At 40.8% G+C, this 12,544-nt stretch overlaps 1 protein-coding gene across 2 annotated transcripts; it reads left to right on the forward strand.

Moving 5' to 3' along the window:
* Nucleotides 1-2,990: 2,990 nt before the first annotated feature.
* Nucleotides 2,991-4,881, forward strand: LOC136443630 (uncharacterized). 2 transcript variants are annotated; one of them, XM_066440947.1, is made up of 4 exons: nucleotides 2,991-3,209; nucleotides 3,443-3,598; nucleotides 4,167-4,433; nucleotides 4,643-4,881. In XM_066440947.1, exons 2-4 carry the CDS (start codon nucleotides 3,471-3,473, stop codon nucleotides 4,869-4,871), a joined length of 624 nt encoding a protein of 207 aa, XP_066297044.1. In that variant the 5' UTR covers nucleotides 2,991-3,209; nucleotides 3,443-3,470; the 3' UTR covers nucleotides 4,872-4,881. The 2 variants fall into 2 exon arrangements, with proteins under 2 accessions (XP_066297044.1, XP_066297043.1); XM_066440946.1 differs by having other exon boundaries at nucleotides 2,993-3,209; nucleotides 3,449-3,598.
* Nucleotides 4,882-12,544: the final 7,663 nt, after the last annotated feature.

A 12,544-nucleotide genomic window follows, 5' to 3' on the forward strand; every position in this document is an offset into this window, starting at 1 on the left:
ATATAAAGATATTCTCCTTTGAGACAGGTGCCAATATTTTCATGTATATAAAGATATTCTCCTTTGAGACAGGTGCCAATATGTTCATGTATATAAGATATTCTCCTCTGATGCACCTAACCTGTTGTGATGTCACATGTCTTTCTATAGATTATCACGACCCCTTCCACGGCCCCTTCCACCTGTAGGTCTTTTAGTTGTCTTGCTTAAAGCCGCTCTCCCCTTTCCTCTGCCAGTCTTCTGTGTGGGGTCAGGGCCTGTTGTCTTTGCCACCTTTTCAGGTGAGACTCCATCCATGAACATGAATGAACGCACCTGGTTAGGCACACAAACTCCAGAAGGGAAAGCTTTAAGGGGGTGTATTTGATAGAGGGGACAGTGCTATCTTGCTGGATGCTTTGATTGTGTCTGATGACTCGACATTATCACTGGCCAGCGAGCGTAGTGTTCCGGCTTTGTACATCTCCTGTAGCGCCCCCGTCCCAAACACAGTCCGTCCGCACTAATGGGCTCTGTTAGGACTAGGTGGATGTCACACCCAGTGAGAACGTGAAACTCCAGTGCCTAAGACATATAAGAAGGAATCTATATTGATACAACCTGAATATGATGCTAGAATATATGACTCAAAGCAACACTTTTCAAATAATCTTCATGGTATAATAGTAATTACCTTATTATATTGTGGTGCTAGCTTAAAAACGTGTATTTTGTTGCTATCCAAGTCAGTGCCTTATTATACTGTGGTGCTAGCTTAAAAATGAGTATTTTGTTGCTATCCAAGTGCCTTATTATATTGTGATAGTTTAAAATCTGAGTATTTTGTTGCTATTCAAACCAGTGCCTTATTATATTGTGGTGCTAGTTTATAAACGAGTATTTTGATGTTATCCAAGTGCCTTATTATATGGTGGTGCTAGTTTGAAAACGAGTGCCTTATTATATTGTGGTGCTAGCTTAAAAACAAATGACACTGTTTGTTTTTCTATTGCTGGTTAGGACATGGCCAGACGACTTCATTTAACATATTCTTGTGGAGAGCGAATGTCTTTCACCATGTTTGCAATTGTATCATGTTAAAAATCGAGATTATGGACCCAGGGTTCAGAACCATAAACTAATTTAGGAAGTGCATCCCACTGTGGCCTTGCTGTAGTTTGAAAGGAGGATTGGCCCCCATAAGTACATAAACACATAAAAATCCCAGACTGTCTCTGGCTTGAAACAATGGCAGGAGAAGATTAGCATAATACTGGTGAACAAGATTCAAATATTTTTTTCTACTGGTTTTCAAAGTAACATTATGAAACAATACAGAATGACACAGAATGATTGTAACAAAACTACATAGTGAAAACAACTTTCAGTTTTTAGAAAATCAACCTTGTGTTCAAAAATAAACTTTCAATTCGGCCTGTCAAAGTTGTTTCAAAATGTCTAACTGTACATGTATATTTGCTACTTGGAAATGTCCTCCTCACAGTTGAATTCAAATGGCTGATAACTATCAAAACTGTGGGTCCACAAATATGACTTGTAGCTGTGTGTCTACATGGTATTCTAAAAGCCAGTTATATAGACTGGAGCTCTGTAGAACTAATGTAGGGTAGAACTACACATGAACTGTCCGCTTATGTCTTTACTTATACTACCAAACAGCATGATATTTTGGCCAGTTTTGTCATTTATATTCTGGGTTACAAAAAGCTAACTTCTTCATGTATAATAATACATGAATTCCTTATCTGTTGTCTCTACATTTCAAAAGTTTTTTTGAGAGTAAGTCGTATTGGTGGTGACTGTCTTAGCCAGGCCTCCACCGATGTGAACACCACGACAGTCAGTAGCAGACTGACCCTGATAGTTTACGTTAGCCGAATCTATTGGGTGATTTTATAGTACAAGCATGGTCTTTAATGAGATTAATAAAATTGCCCTGTGCAAAAAAAAAAAATAGTATTTACCGACCTTGACGGATGTGCAATGTTGCTAAAAAAAGATTGGTATGAAAAGTGAACTAGATCCTAGTTTCTTATATCTGACTCATCTGCCTCTAACAAAATACTTACAGCTTTGAGCAGTCCTTTCTTCCTTTTGTATTGTGACTGTCGTCGCTTGTCGGGATCCTGGATGAACTCCAGCTGGACGGGTCCCCGTACACGCCTTGGCGTCTTCTCTTCCCTGTATGTAGACGTCGCGAAAATAATTGTTTTACAAATTGTACTACTGATAAAATTTGATCGGGAAAGACATGGAAGAGGATCACTAGAAAAGACAATCGTTCTTAATCTATCCAAGGAGGTTATATAGAACCTCCTTGATCTATCTCTATTTACCAAGCCGGAACCAATGGTGAAAATTACATACCGTGCCGTCTGAGTCACAGAAAGAGTTTCTGTTGCAGATGACGAAGACGGCGATGAATTGTTTGCTGTATCCAGGGTGACACTCTCCGTCAATGTGACGCTGGTCGCGTTGTCCGTCATTATTTTACATAAAGATGATTTTCTTCGCTTGTAGAAATCGGATCGTGGACGAAAAACTCTAATCGAAAGACTTACACAGCTAGCAGATATTTCCGTCCGTAGCGGTACGTCATGCACAAAGAAGATTTAAGCCCGAATGCTACCATGGCTACAGGGTTCCTAATTATCGTATCTATGTGAAATACGCGATCATCAGAGCCAGACAGATCATGGAAGTTATTATCACCAAGGAGGTTATCATCAAAGGTCTTCATTCATTCATTATCTTGAGCAGATGCTGGACTTCTTGCATATATTTTTATCGATTTCTTGTTTCTTCTTTGTTTAATGACCGAGAGAAGGCGACAAGGTACGACGAAACCGGGCAAAATTCTGCGCATCCTTAGGTGAAAATGGTTACGTGTCGGTTACGAGGTATTGTGCATTTGATTAGCCTGTTTCCCATACTAGTAACAGCAGACAAAAAAAGATTTGGTGCCATGCTAGGGTCGCAGGTCATCAATATGTAAAAAAAATTGGCACTTCCATTCTAAATGAGGGAGAATTCAGTTGCAGCTTGTCTTTCCCGCAGGACGGTCGCATTCTTTACGTCGCGTGTTTATCATCCTTTTTCATTACTCACCATAACTTTGCTTTATCGAAGTTCGTTTCGTGAAGTTCAAAACTCCCTGAAGTCGGTCGTGATTGGTCAACGTGTGGACTTGACAGCCATGGACAGGAAACGTGAGTAGACACATTTTTTTATTGTTTTAGTGTGTATGCCGGTAACGAATCGTAGAAGTTTGGTACTAACTCAAACTTCGATTTTTTCAGTCTGCATCCACCTGCCACCTTTCTTAACTTTTTGTGCCATGTAGATCTACAAACACACGGCTGAAATTGTCATACAGATTCTACGCCGTTTGTTGTGGCCACAACTATGTATATTCATGGAGACCTGTATTATACCTTCCCAGCTGCAGGAGAAAACGCCACGGCCACGGCATGGCAGGCGAGTCGAGCAACAAGAAGTGCAAGAGAAGTGCTTCGTCGTCCTTGCCGCCACAGATGCCTGACTCCAGCGGGTCCCGAGGCGGCGGAGAGGTTACTGTGGACGGCGCTGTGATCAAAGGGTAAGGATGGTGTGATTATGCAAACTTTCCCTGAACAAAAGTGTGCCCATATTCTTGATATCGATACTTTGTCTGATCAAGCCTTCATTTATTTATTATTAAGAGGCTCATCCTTTGTTTCGTATGATTTCAACTGTAACATTTTAGGCTTGACTCAGCACTATATTTTGACAAGCAGACGTTTTAAAACTTAGTTCAGGTATATTGAATTTGATATATTCATTGTTTGCTGGTTAGTTTGTTTGTATTGGACGACCCAATTGCTGTTTCTTATTGTTATTGTACTTGTCTATGTAAGTTGTAATTTTTTTCCAGAGGTGATGTTTAATATTAGCTTTAGCTAGAGTGCATCATCTCTGTGTCCTGTATATTCTTCTGTTGTTAATAAAAAAAAGTAAAAAAAAGTGTGTACTCTTGTTTTGTCTTGTGTACTGTAATCCGTGTAGTGGATGAAATTTTAATGTTTGTACTATGTGTATTGTACAATACCAACACAACAACAACGCCACAGGCGGGAATTGGTATAACTTTAACTATAACTTAAAAAAAGTCTTGAAACTTCACACAGGTATCACATTTTCCGACGGAGGCCCATGTTGGGAATGCGGTTGCCTGTCCAGCCGGAGCCGGACAACGCACTGGATGGAGACGCCATGGTCGTCATGATGCCATCTCTGGCCAACATCAAGACGGAGGACCTGGATGTCGTCACTGATCGGAAACGATCGACAAAAGTCCGCGACATCGCGGGGAAGGTGGTCGGCCGTGTGCCTATGGGCTTGTCGGCCATTTTGAGCCGCATGAAGTCGGCGGGCGAGCTGGCAGAGATTACATGGTAAACACTGGCTCATTATGACCCTTGTGTGACAAAAACATGTTTATTTGTGAGTTGTATTGTTTGCAACTTAGTACTGTCATGACTAATCCGACTTAGCTAACAAATGTATGGATTAACCAATGTGTGTGTGTGTGTTTTTAAGACGCACATACTATGTTGAAATATTGATCAACTTTCGTATTTCTTTGTTTGTTTGTTGCAAACAGCGTCGCCACCGGGGAACCACGCAAGTCGTTCGCGCCGTGGCCCATGCCTGGAGAGAAAGGTGGTGGGGTAGTCATCCCCTGCAAGCTGCACCTGCAGGTGACAAACAGGGAGCGCACCATCGAGGCACTGAGGGCGACATTCCAGAGCGACCTCGGACCCGAGAAGGACGCCTTGTCCGTCGCCTTAAAGTCAAGTCATGACTTACTAGTGAATAAAGAGACGACTTGAAAGAAATACACATTTGGAGTGATTTATTCTTTAGTTTATGTGGGATATGCGAGTGTAGCTGTATACAACAATATGTGTTTACGAGTGGTATTTGAATTAAAGTGTGCGTGGTCGTGTATTGTGTAGGTAGTCCGACAAGTCGGCTTATATAAGTGCCCCTCTAAATATCGTAAACCAATTAAACAAACAAATTGGTCCGTAAAAGGCTGAATTATTAGGTTTTTTTTGTAATTTTGCGACATCCAAACAAATTATTTCAGCTTCGTAACTGACAACGTAAAAGTACCATAAATGTAGTGTGGCCCAACGCGAGGCAGCCCGTACGCACGTGAAAAACTGTCGAAAACATCTCTAATCTCTATCGTAGTTATGACGCTAGTAAGAACTGGAAACGTTCCACTTCACGTCAACAAATCAGAAATCATACGTCCCGTCGGTAACCTGACAGAAGATATTTGCGAGACAGGTAAGTAAGCCGGGGGACCGTAGCGTTCTCATACTAAGTTCGCCAAGTGGGTAACCTGAACTACTTTTTGACTTCTCAATTGGCTTACCCGCGGTTGTCCGAGTTTTCAAAATAACGGGGGCACATATAATAGCTCAGATTGACGTATCGTGGCTTCCGTAGGACTTGATATAGGAAGCATAGTAAGTACTCAGATCGGCGTTCCACAGTCCGTCCGCCATCTTGGATTTTGGGGTCAAGAGAAGTACGCCTGCGCAGCACCGCTGACGGCGTGATTAATGAATGAATGAATGAATGAAAGACCTTTATTGTACATTTATGCTTAAACAAGCTAAGTACAGGTCATGGTAATAAGCAAAGGACTACATACAGTGGTGATAATATAACGTAATATAATGAGATATCTTACTGTGTCTAATAGGACTAATCTATACTTGTCTACTATTTACAGGTTCGACTTCTTCTCGCTTCATAAGGCAATTGTAGATGTATGTAGATATGGAACTCGTAATACATGGTTTGTTCAGTTTCATTATAAATAGGAATTTTTCAGTGCTGTTTATATATTTAAAACTAGGGAACTTATCTTGTATATAAGTATAAAGGATATTTCTCTCATCGTTATATAATGTACATTCCACAACAAAATGGCTTTCGTCCTCAATTCTATCTAAATTACAAAATTGACAAATTCTTTCTTGCAGAGGAATGCGGTTGTGTCTGCCCTTTTCAATGTTCAGTTTGTGTGAACTTATCCGAAGTTTTGTGATTGCTGTTTTGTGTCGAGAGTTTGTAATGTTTAGATATTTCTCCTCGTGGTAAGTATTCTTAAATAATCTGTACGTTCGTAATTTGTTATTGTTTCGCATTTCTGTTGTAAAATGTTGGAAATACATATCTTTCAGACGTTGGTGAATGGATGGAATAATCTGAGAAGAATTTAAAAAAAGATTCTGGGGTGAATGCCATACATAGGCAAAACCACATTCCTCAAGTGTCTTGCGGACTCCCGAAGCCCAGCATTTAGCCCCTGATGTATCTAAATCAAGTTGACACAAAAGGGCGTCTGCTGAAAGGCTGTCAGCTGGCACGTTCTGGCGTATTCTAATATAGTGTTTTATAGCGTTCAGGGAAGCTTCTAATCTAAGGGGGTATCTCCCCAATTCCGCCATCACAGCTAGATTACATGCAGACTTGGGGACTTTTAATGTTTGTTTGCAGAATTTTAAGTGAATGGCTTCAATTGGGGATGATTTTGGACTTTTGAAAGATCCCCAGATTTCAGACCCATACAACAATATCGGTTTTACGCATGCATCAAAGACTTTGTTTATAACGGAAATTGTAGGATCGGCTTGGTGAAGAGATTGATTGATTCCAAAGAGGGCTCTTGAGCCTTTGCTGTGTAAGTATTTGTTGTTTGCCTTGAACGTGCCAGCTGAGTTTACAACAATACCCAAATAACAATAGTTTGTCACAACATCTATAACATTATTACTAAACAAGAAATAACAGTCTTTAGGCAGACGGCCTCCCTTTGTAAAGACAATTACTTTCGTTTTTTTGAGATTAACATTCAAATGCCATGATTTACAATAGTTTTCTAATTTGTCTAAAGATGTTTGCAGTCCCCGTTGGGTTTCAGAGAAAAGCACTAGGTCATCTGCATATAATAAACAAGACACTTTCTTATTATGTAAAGTAGGAGGGTTACAAATACCATCATCAAACGCATCTGCTAAATCACTTATGAATAGATTAAACAATGTTGGACTCAAGTTACAGCCTTGACGAACCCCACAGTTAGTTACAAAAGTTTCAGTTAGACCTTGGCTAGTTTTTACACAATTTGTTGTTTTGTAATACATGTCTTTAATAGTAAGCAAAAATTTACCCCCTATTCCAAGTTTATTCAATTTCAGCAAGAGACCCTCTCTCCAAACCGAGTCAAAAGCCTTGCTAAAATCTACAAAACATGCATAGAGTCGTTTATTCCTGCTTAGATATCTGCTTACTAAAGTAGACAATACAAAAATGTTATCAGTTGTTCTAAATTTCTTTCTAAAACCGGCCTGTTGGGGTTTGAAAAGGCTGTAATGTTCTGCATAGTTAACAAGACGTGTATTTAAGATAGATGAGAATAGCTTTCCCAGACAACTAATTATTGATATTCCCCGATAGTTGTCTGGGAGCGCGGTGTCTCCAGATTTATGAATAGGAACAATATGACAACGTGACCATTCTTTAGGATAGTAACCATTTTGTAGGCAGGAGTTGAAGATATGTAGAAGTGGTTTCTTTAAAATGAGCTTTCCGCATTTTAGCATCTCATTTAAGACCATGTCGTCACAACTTGATTTGTTGTTTTTCAAGTGAGAGATGGCTAAGTCCAATTCTTTCTCTGTTATGGAGGAGTCCAATATGGAGCTGTCCATATTTGGGACAGAAGGAAGACAAGTGTCCACGGAATCAGTGGCTGAGGCGTCTACATTACTGTTGTTATCTGTTGAATGTTTGTTGAGGTTACTAAAGTGTTGTAGCCAAGTTTCGTCTGAGATTTGGTTGCTTACAGATGTTTTTTCTGGTTTTAGCTTGTTTATCAAGTTCCAGAAAGCAGTTGGGTTAGTTTCTCTAAGGGACGACAGCTCGTTCATAATTTGCTGATGAAAGTCACGCTTTTTCTTTTTAACCAGTTTTTTGTATTCTTTTTTTGTTTTAAAGAACCTTCCTCGTATTTCTGAGTTCAATGGGTTTTTTTCAAGTAAGGAAGCCAAGTTTTTAATTTCACGTTTCATTTCCGTGCAACTTTTGTCAAACCATCGTTTGTTTTGTTTTTTTCGTACATGTTTTCTTTTTCTTTTCAGACTCAAGCATTCATGACCAGCATCCCTCAACAATGAGCGAAATTTAGAGACAATGTTTTCAATTTGATCTGGGGTGGCTGCATTGTTGAGATTTTCGTGTGAAATAGCATGTAGCCTTTGTAAGATGCGAGGTTGGCTTATAGATTGGAAAAAGTTTTGGGCTGATGTTTCGTTCCAGCCAAATCGTTTAGGAGCTGGTCTAACATTACAGGTTTTATGTTTTTCCTTAACACGATGTCCAGCAGATTCGGAGTGGATAAACACCGACAACATACAATGGTCAGAGAACATATTTAGGGGATTGACACGAAATAATAAAATGTGTTTTAAGAAGGATTGGCTAGAGAGCATATAATCGACAGTGCTACTACCGTTTGGTTGATAGCAAGTAAACTTTCCTTGGAGATCACCTGCTACCCTACCGTTTAGTATTGACAGGTTAGCTTGGATACAGAGGTCACAGATTAGTCTACCAAATTTGTTTGGGGGTGCCTTGTCCATATGCTGCCGGTCCGAATTGAAGTTTGAATTTACAATTTGATTTGCGTCGTCATGAATATCATTATCGACATAGTCATGCGGATCACCGAAACGAGAGTTAAGATCTCCCCCGAGAAGAATAAATCCTTGTGTGCTGAGGCTGGATATTTCGCTTTCTAAAATATCTAAAACATGATTTTCGGAGATTTTATGCGTGGTGGATGAACTAGGGCTAATGTACACAGAACAAATAAATAGGTCTTTAGACAATCCTAAAAGTTCGCGATCCACTCGCACCCAGAGAATATCTGAAGATTTGGATGGAACTTTCCTTACGTGATTTTTATATTCATTTCTGTAGAAAAAGATAATACCCCCCGACGAGCGTTTCGCTCGTTTACTCTTTGTTCTGTGTAGGTGGAAATAGCTGTAATTTGGAACGTCAATTTTTGAGTTATCTGTAGTCCATGTTTCCAGAAGCTAAAAGAAATCAAATTTGTTAATACGCGCTAAAAAAATCTACGTCTTCTAATTTCGACCCTAAGCCATGAATATTCCAAATGCCGAAGCTCTTGTTTCCGCCATTTGGGAACGTTTTCATCTCGAATAATGTATGATTGTGCAAGTAAAAATCGTGTCTCTACCTTATTCCTCAATATAACATTTCAACTTCAAGGTGGCTAGCAAAATCTAAATAGCAAAAATCTAAAAACGTTGGTTAAACTATTTGAAAGAAGAAACAAACCTGAAAAAAGTGATCAAATAAATAGTATAAGATAATGAGGGAAATAATCCCTTTTGATGCATTGCAGTTTGTGAAATGAATAAGTAAGTAACCTACTAGTATGATTGAATAAACTTGTGGAATACACATACACACACATATACATATATATGCTATTCATTAAAAACTAGAGTTCCACGACCTCATACCTTCGCCAAATGATTTCAACCTTTATGACTGATGTATTAGGAGTGTTTCTCATCAATTATAAATCATACCAGTTGATTGTCTTAAAATATAACATGTCCAAAGTATGAGCTTAACAAATTATGAGCTCAACAAAGAAGGTTATGCTAATATTTTTCATTAATTATGCAAATGAGGCCCTTATTAGCATAATTTGATTCAACGATGTTTACATTCAAATAACGTCCCGATGCCAAAAAAAAGTATTGAATGTATGAAATTGCCGTCATTTAGTTACTCATTAAGTATGCAAATTAGCCCACATTAGCATCTTTTCTATCTATAAACATTTCTCTCTTCCTCAGTTACAATTTGAATAGTCATATCATGATACAAAGCGGATTTTTAAAGTTGCCTCATTAATTATGCAAATTAGAATCTGATTTGCATAATCATTGTCCAATCATACTAAGCATCACACAAGCTATCCACATACCAAAAATCATGACCATCCATCAAGCCCATCTTGTTATAGTATTTCCTCATTAATTATGCAAATGAGGTCTTCATTTGCATAGTTCATATCAAATAATATTTCTCTCTTCCTCAGTTACATATGTCACATGTTTCAGAGTCCTATCATGGAATTTGGCGGATGTATAAACTTTCCTCATTAATTATGCAAATTAGATACTGATTTGCATAAAAAGTGTCAAATCATGTACATCATCACTCAAGCTATCTACCTACCAAAAATCATTACCATCCATCAAGCCCTTCTTGAGTTATTCCCTTTCAAAGTCAGAGGCAAAACCTGCTCCTGCAGTTCCAAAAAAGCCGCTAGGGGGCCCAAACCCACACCACTTACTCTCTGTCCAAAGATCTATCTACCACTCAAAAAAAAGTTCCATAGCATGTCCGGAACACGAGTTATCAAAACAGGAAGTTCCGCTGCAGTACCGTAAGAAGCCGCTAGGGGGCCCAAAATCTAATCGTTTTTAGGTCTCATCAAAACCTACCAACATACCAAATATCAAAACAATCCATCAAGGCATTCTCGAGTTATGCTGTGCCACTACAAACAAACAGACAAACAAACGCTACCCTCTGCATAACCTTCTCGGCGAAGGTAAAAATCCTACCACCTAGGAAACATGGGTGGCCACAACATGTTGGGATGCCAGGACCAGGGTGGTGGTGGCGCGTTGCGGGGCTGGATGTTGGGCCGGGTAGGAGGAGGTCCCCATGGAGCAGCAGGTGGTGGTGACACGGCAGGGCCGGTGGGTGGGGGGTGACTCCAGTGTCCAGGTGGAGGGGGGTGACTCCAGGGTCCGGGCGGAGGGGGGTGACTCCAGTGTCCAGGTGGAGGGGGGTGACTCCAGGGTCCGGGCGGAGGGGGGTGACTCCAGGGTCCGGGTGGAGGGGGTGACTCCAGGGTCCGGGCGGAGGGGGGTGACTCCAGGGTCCAACATGACGTCTCGGTAGGTTGGAAGGATGATCCTTCGTTGTAGGAAGCTGCTGTGTAGGAGAGTTCAGCGGGTTGTAAGACGGTCCATTCTTTGGGGCCGACACGGTGTGTCCCTGTCCATGTGTGGAGGAATGGTTCGCCATTGGAGAATTTATAGGCCGTTGAACTGGGCTTGAGGCAGGGAAGGTCTGACCCTGATTTAGTGTAGACTGGTGGCTAATGAGTGAGCGCGAATCCGACTGGCCGTGCCTGCTTGTTTGAGCACCAATCACTACATCTCTGTATGAACGGTTCGGTGAGATGAGATCACTACTGGCAAGCTGACTCCTTCGGCCCTTGTATTCGCCTAGACCTATGAGGGGGTTTACTGCTCTCTTTATGTTAGCAGCCAGCACACGGACCCCGTATCTGTTCAGATGGTAACCATCTGAGGTGTATAGGGATTTCTTGATTGTTCCTGCGCTGTAAAAGTTCGAATTGTCAGTGATATGTACATGGTTTGTCTCATCCGCAACTACTTTTAAGAATGAGTTTACGTCATCACCCAAAGCTTGGAGGTTAGGGTCATCCCTTGGGAGGATGGGAGATAGAACAATATTGGTGCTTGGGTACTTGTCATGGGTGACCTGGACTAGTCTGCGGAATCCCTCAGACACTGTTGTTGCGTCGCGCGCGTCCCGGATATCGTTAGTCCCGACGTGAAACAATATAACCTTAGGGGCAGGGAGGACTGAGTTCTGTATGTAATCCTCGGCTTCTGTCAGGTTGAAAGTCACATCCTTTTTGGCGCTTTTGTCGGGGTAGAGAATGTCAGTTTTAATAGCCCTTGTGTTGCTGTCGCCGAGGATTAGCACGTCTGGCCTCTGCTCTTTGTTTTGTTGATTCCGCTCCGTTGTTTCCTGTCGTGAGCTGTTTTCCATATTGCTCGCACCTGGATGTGATGGTGTACGTCTTCCTTTGTTGTCCTGTTTGCGGCGGTTTACACTTGTACTCGAAGAGTCGGTTTGTTTGTCACCATCATTGTCCAAAACCTGGAAGCGGTTTTGGACACTAATAGTGGCGAATTCTTGTAGTAACTTGTCTGCACGTTCTGCTGGCGACATGTAGGTTTCCGTTTCTACAGACTGTAAAGGAGTAGACACTTTCTGGACAGTGATTGTTAGCTCGTCGACTTTTTCCTGTAGTGATTGGATTTGTTTTTGAAGCTGAGTGTTTTCTTGAATCAAACGCACGTTGTCTTCCATCAGCCGTTTCTTTTCGTCTGAAGATAGACCTTTACACACATGGCCGACGTTTGCTTTCATTGTAGATTCCAATACAGAGATTCTCTGGTATACGGAGTTTTCAAAAGCTTTTCTTTCAGATATGCAGCTGGCCAGGCAAGACTCTAACTTGGTAACGTTGTCCTGCAAAACGGACAAGTTAGGAGAAACTTGAGTCGACGCATTGGACTGATTTGACACGTTGAACTGGTTTGAAACACCA

The sequence above is a fragment of the Branchiostoma lanceolatum genome, chromosome 10 (assembly GCF_035083965.1).
Source record: "Branchiostoma lanceolatum isolate klBraLanc5 chromosome 10, klBraLanc5.hap2, whole genome shotgun sequence".
NCBI lineage: Eukaryota > Metazoa > Chordata > Leptocardii > Amphioxiformes > Branchiostomatidae > Branchiostoma > Branchiostoma lanceolatum.

Coding starts and splice junctions, on each gene's coding strand:
- LOC136443630 (XM_066440947.1), top strand. CDS start 3,471: ATGGCAGGCGAGTCGAGCAACAAGAAGTGCAAGAGAAGTGCTTCGTCG. Junction 3,599..4,166: donor GACGGCGCTGTGATCAAAGG/GTAAGGATGGTG, acceptor AACTTCACACAG/GTATCACATTTTCCGACGGA. Junction 4,434..4,642: donor GAGCTGGCAGAGATTACATG/GTAAACACTGGC, acceptor TGTTGCAAACAG/CGTCGCCACCGGGGAACCAC.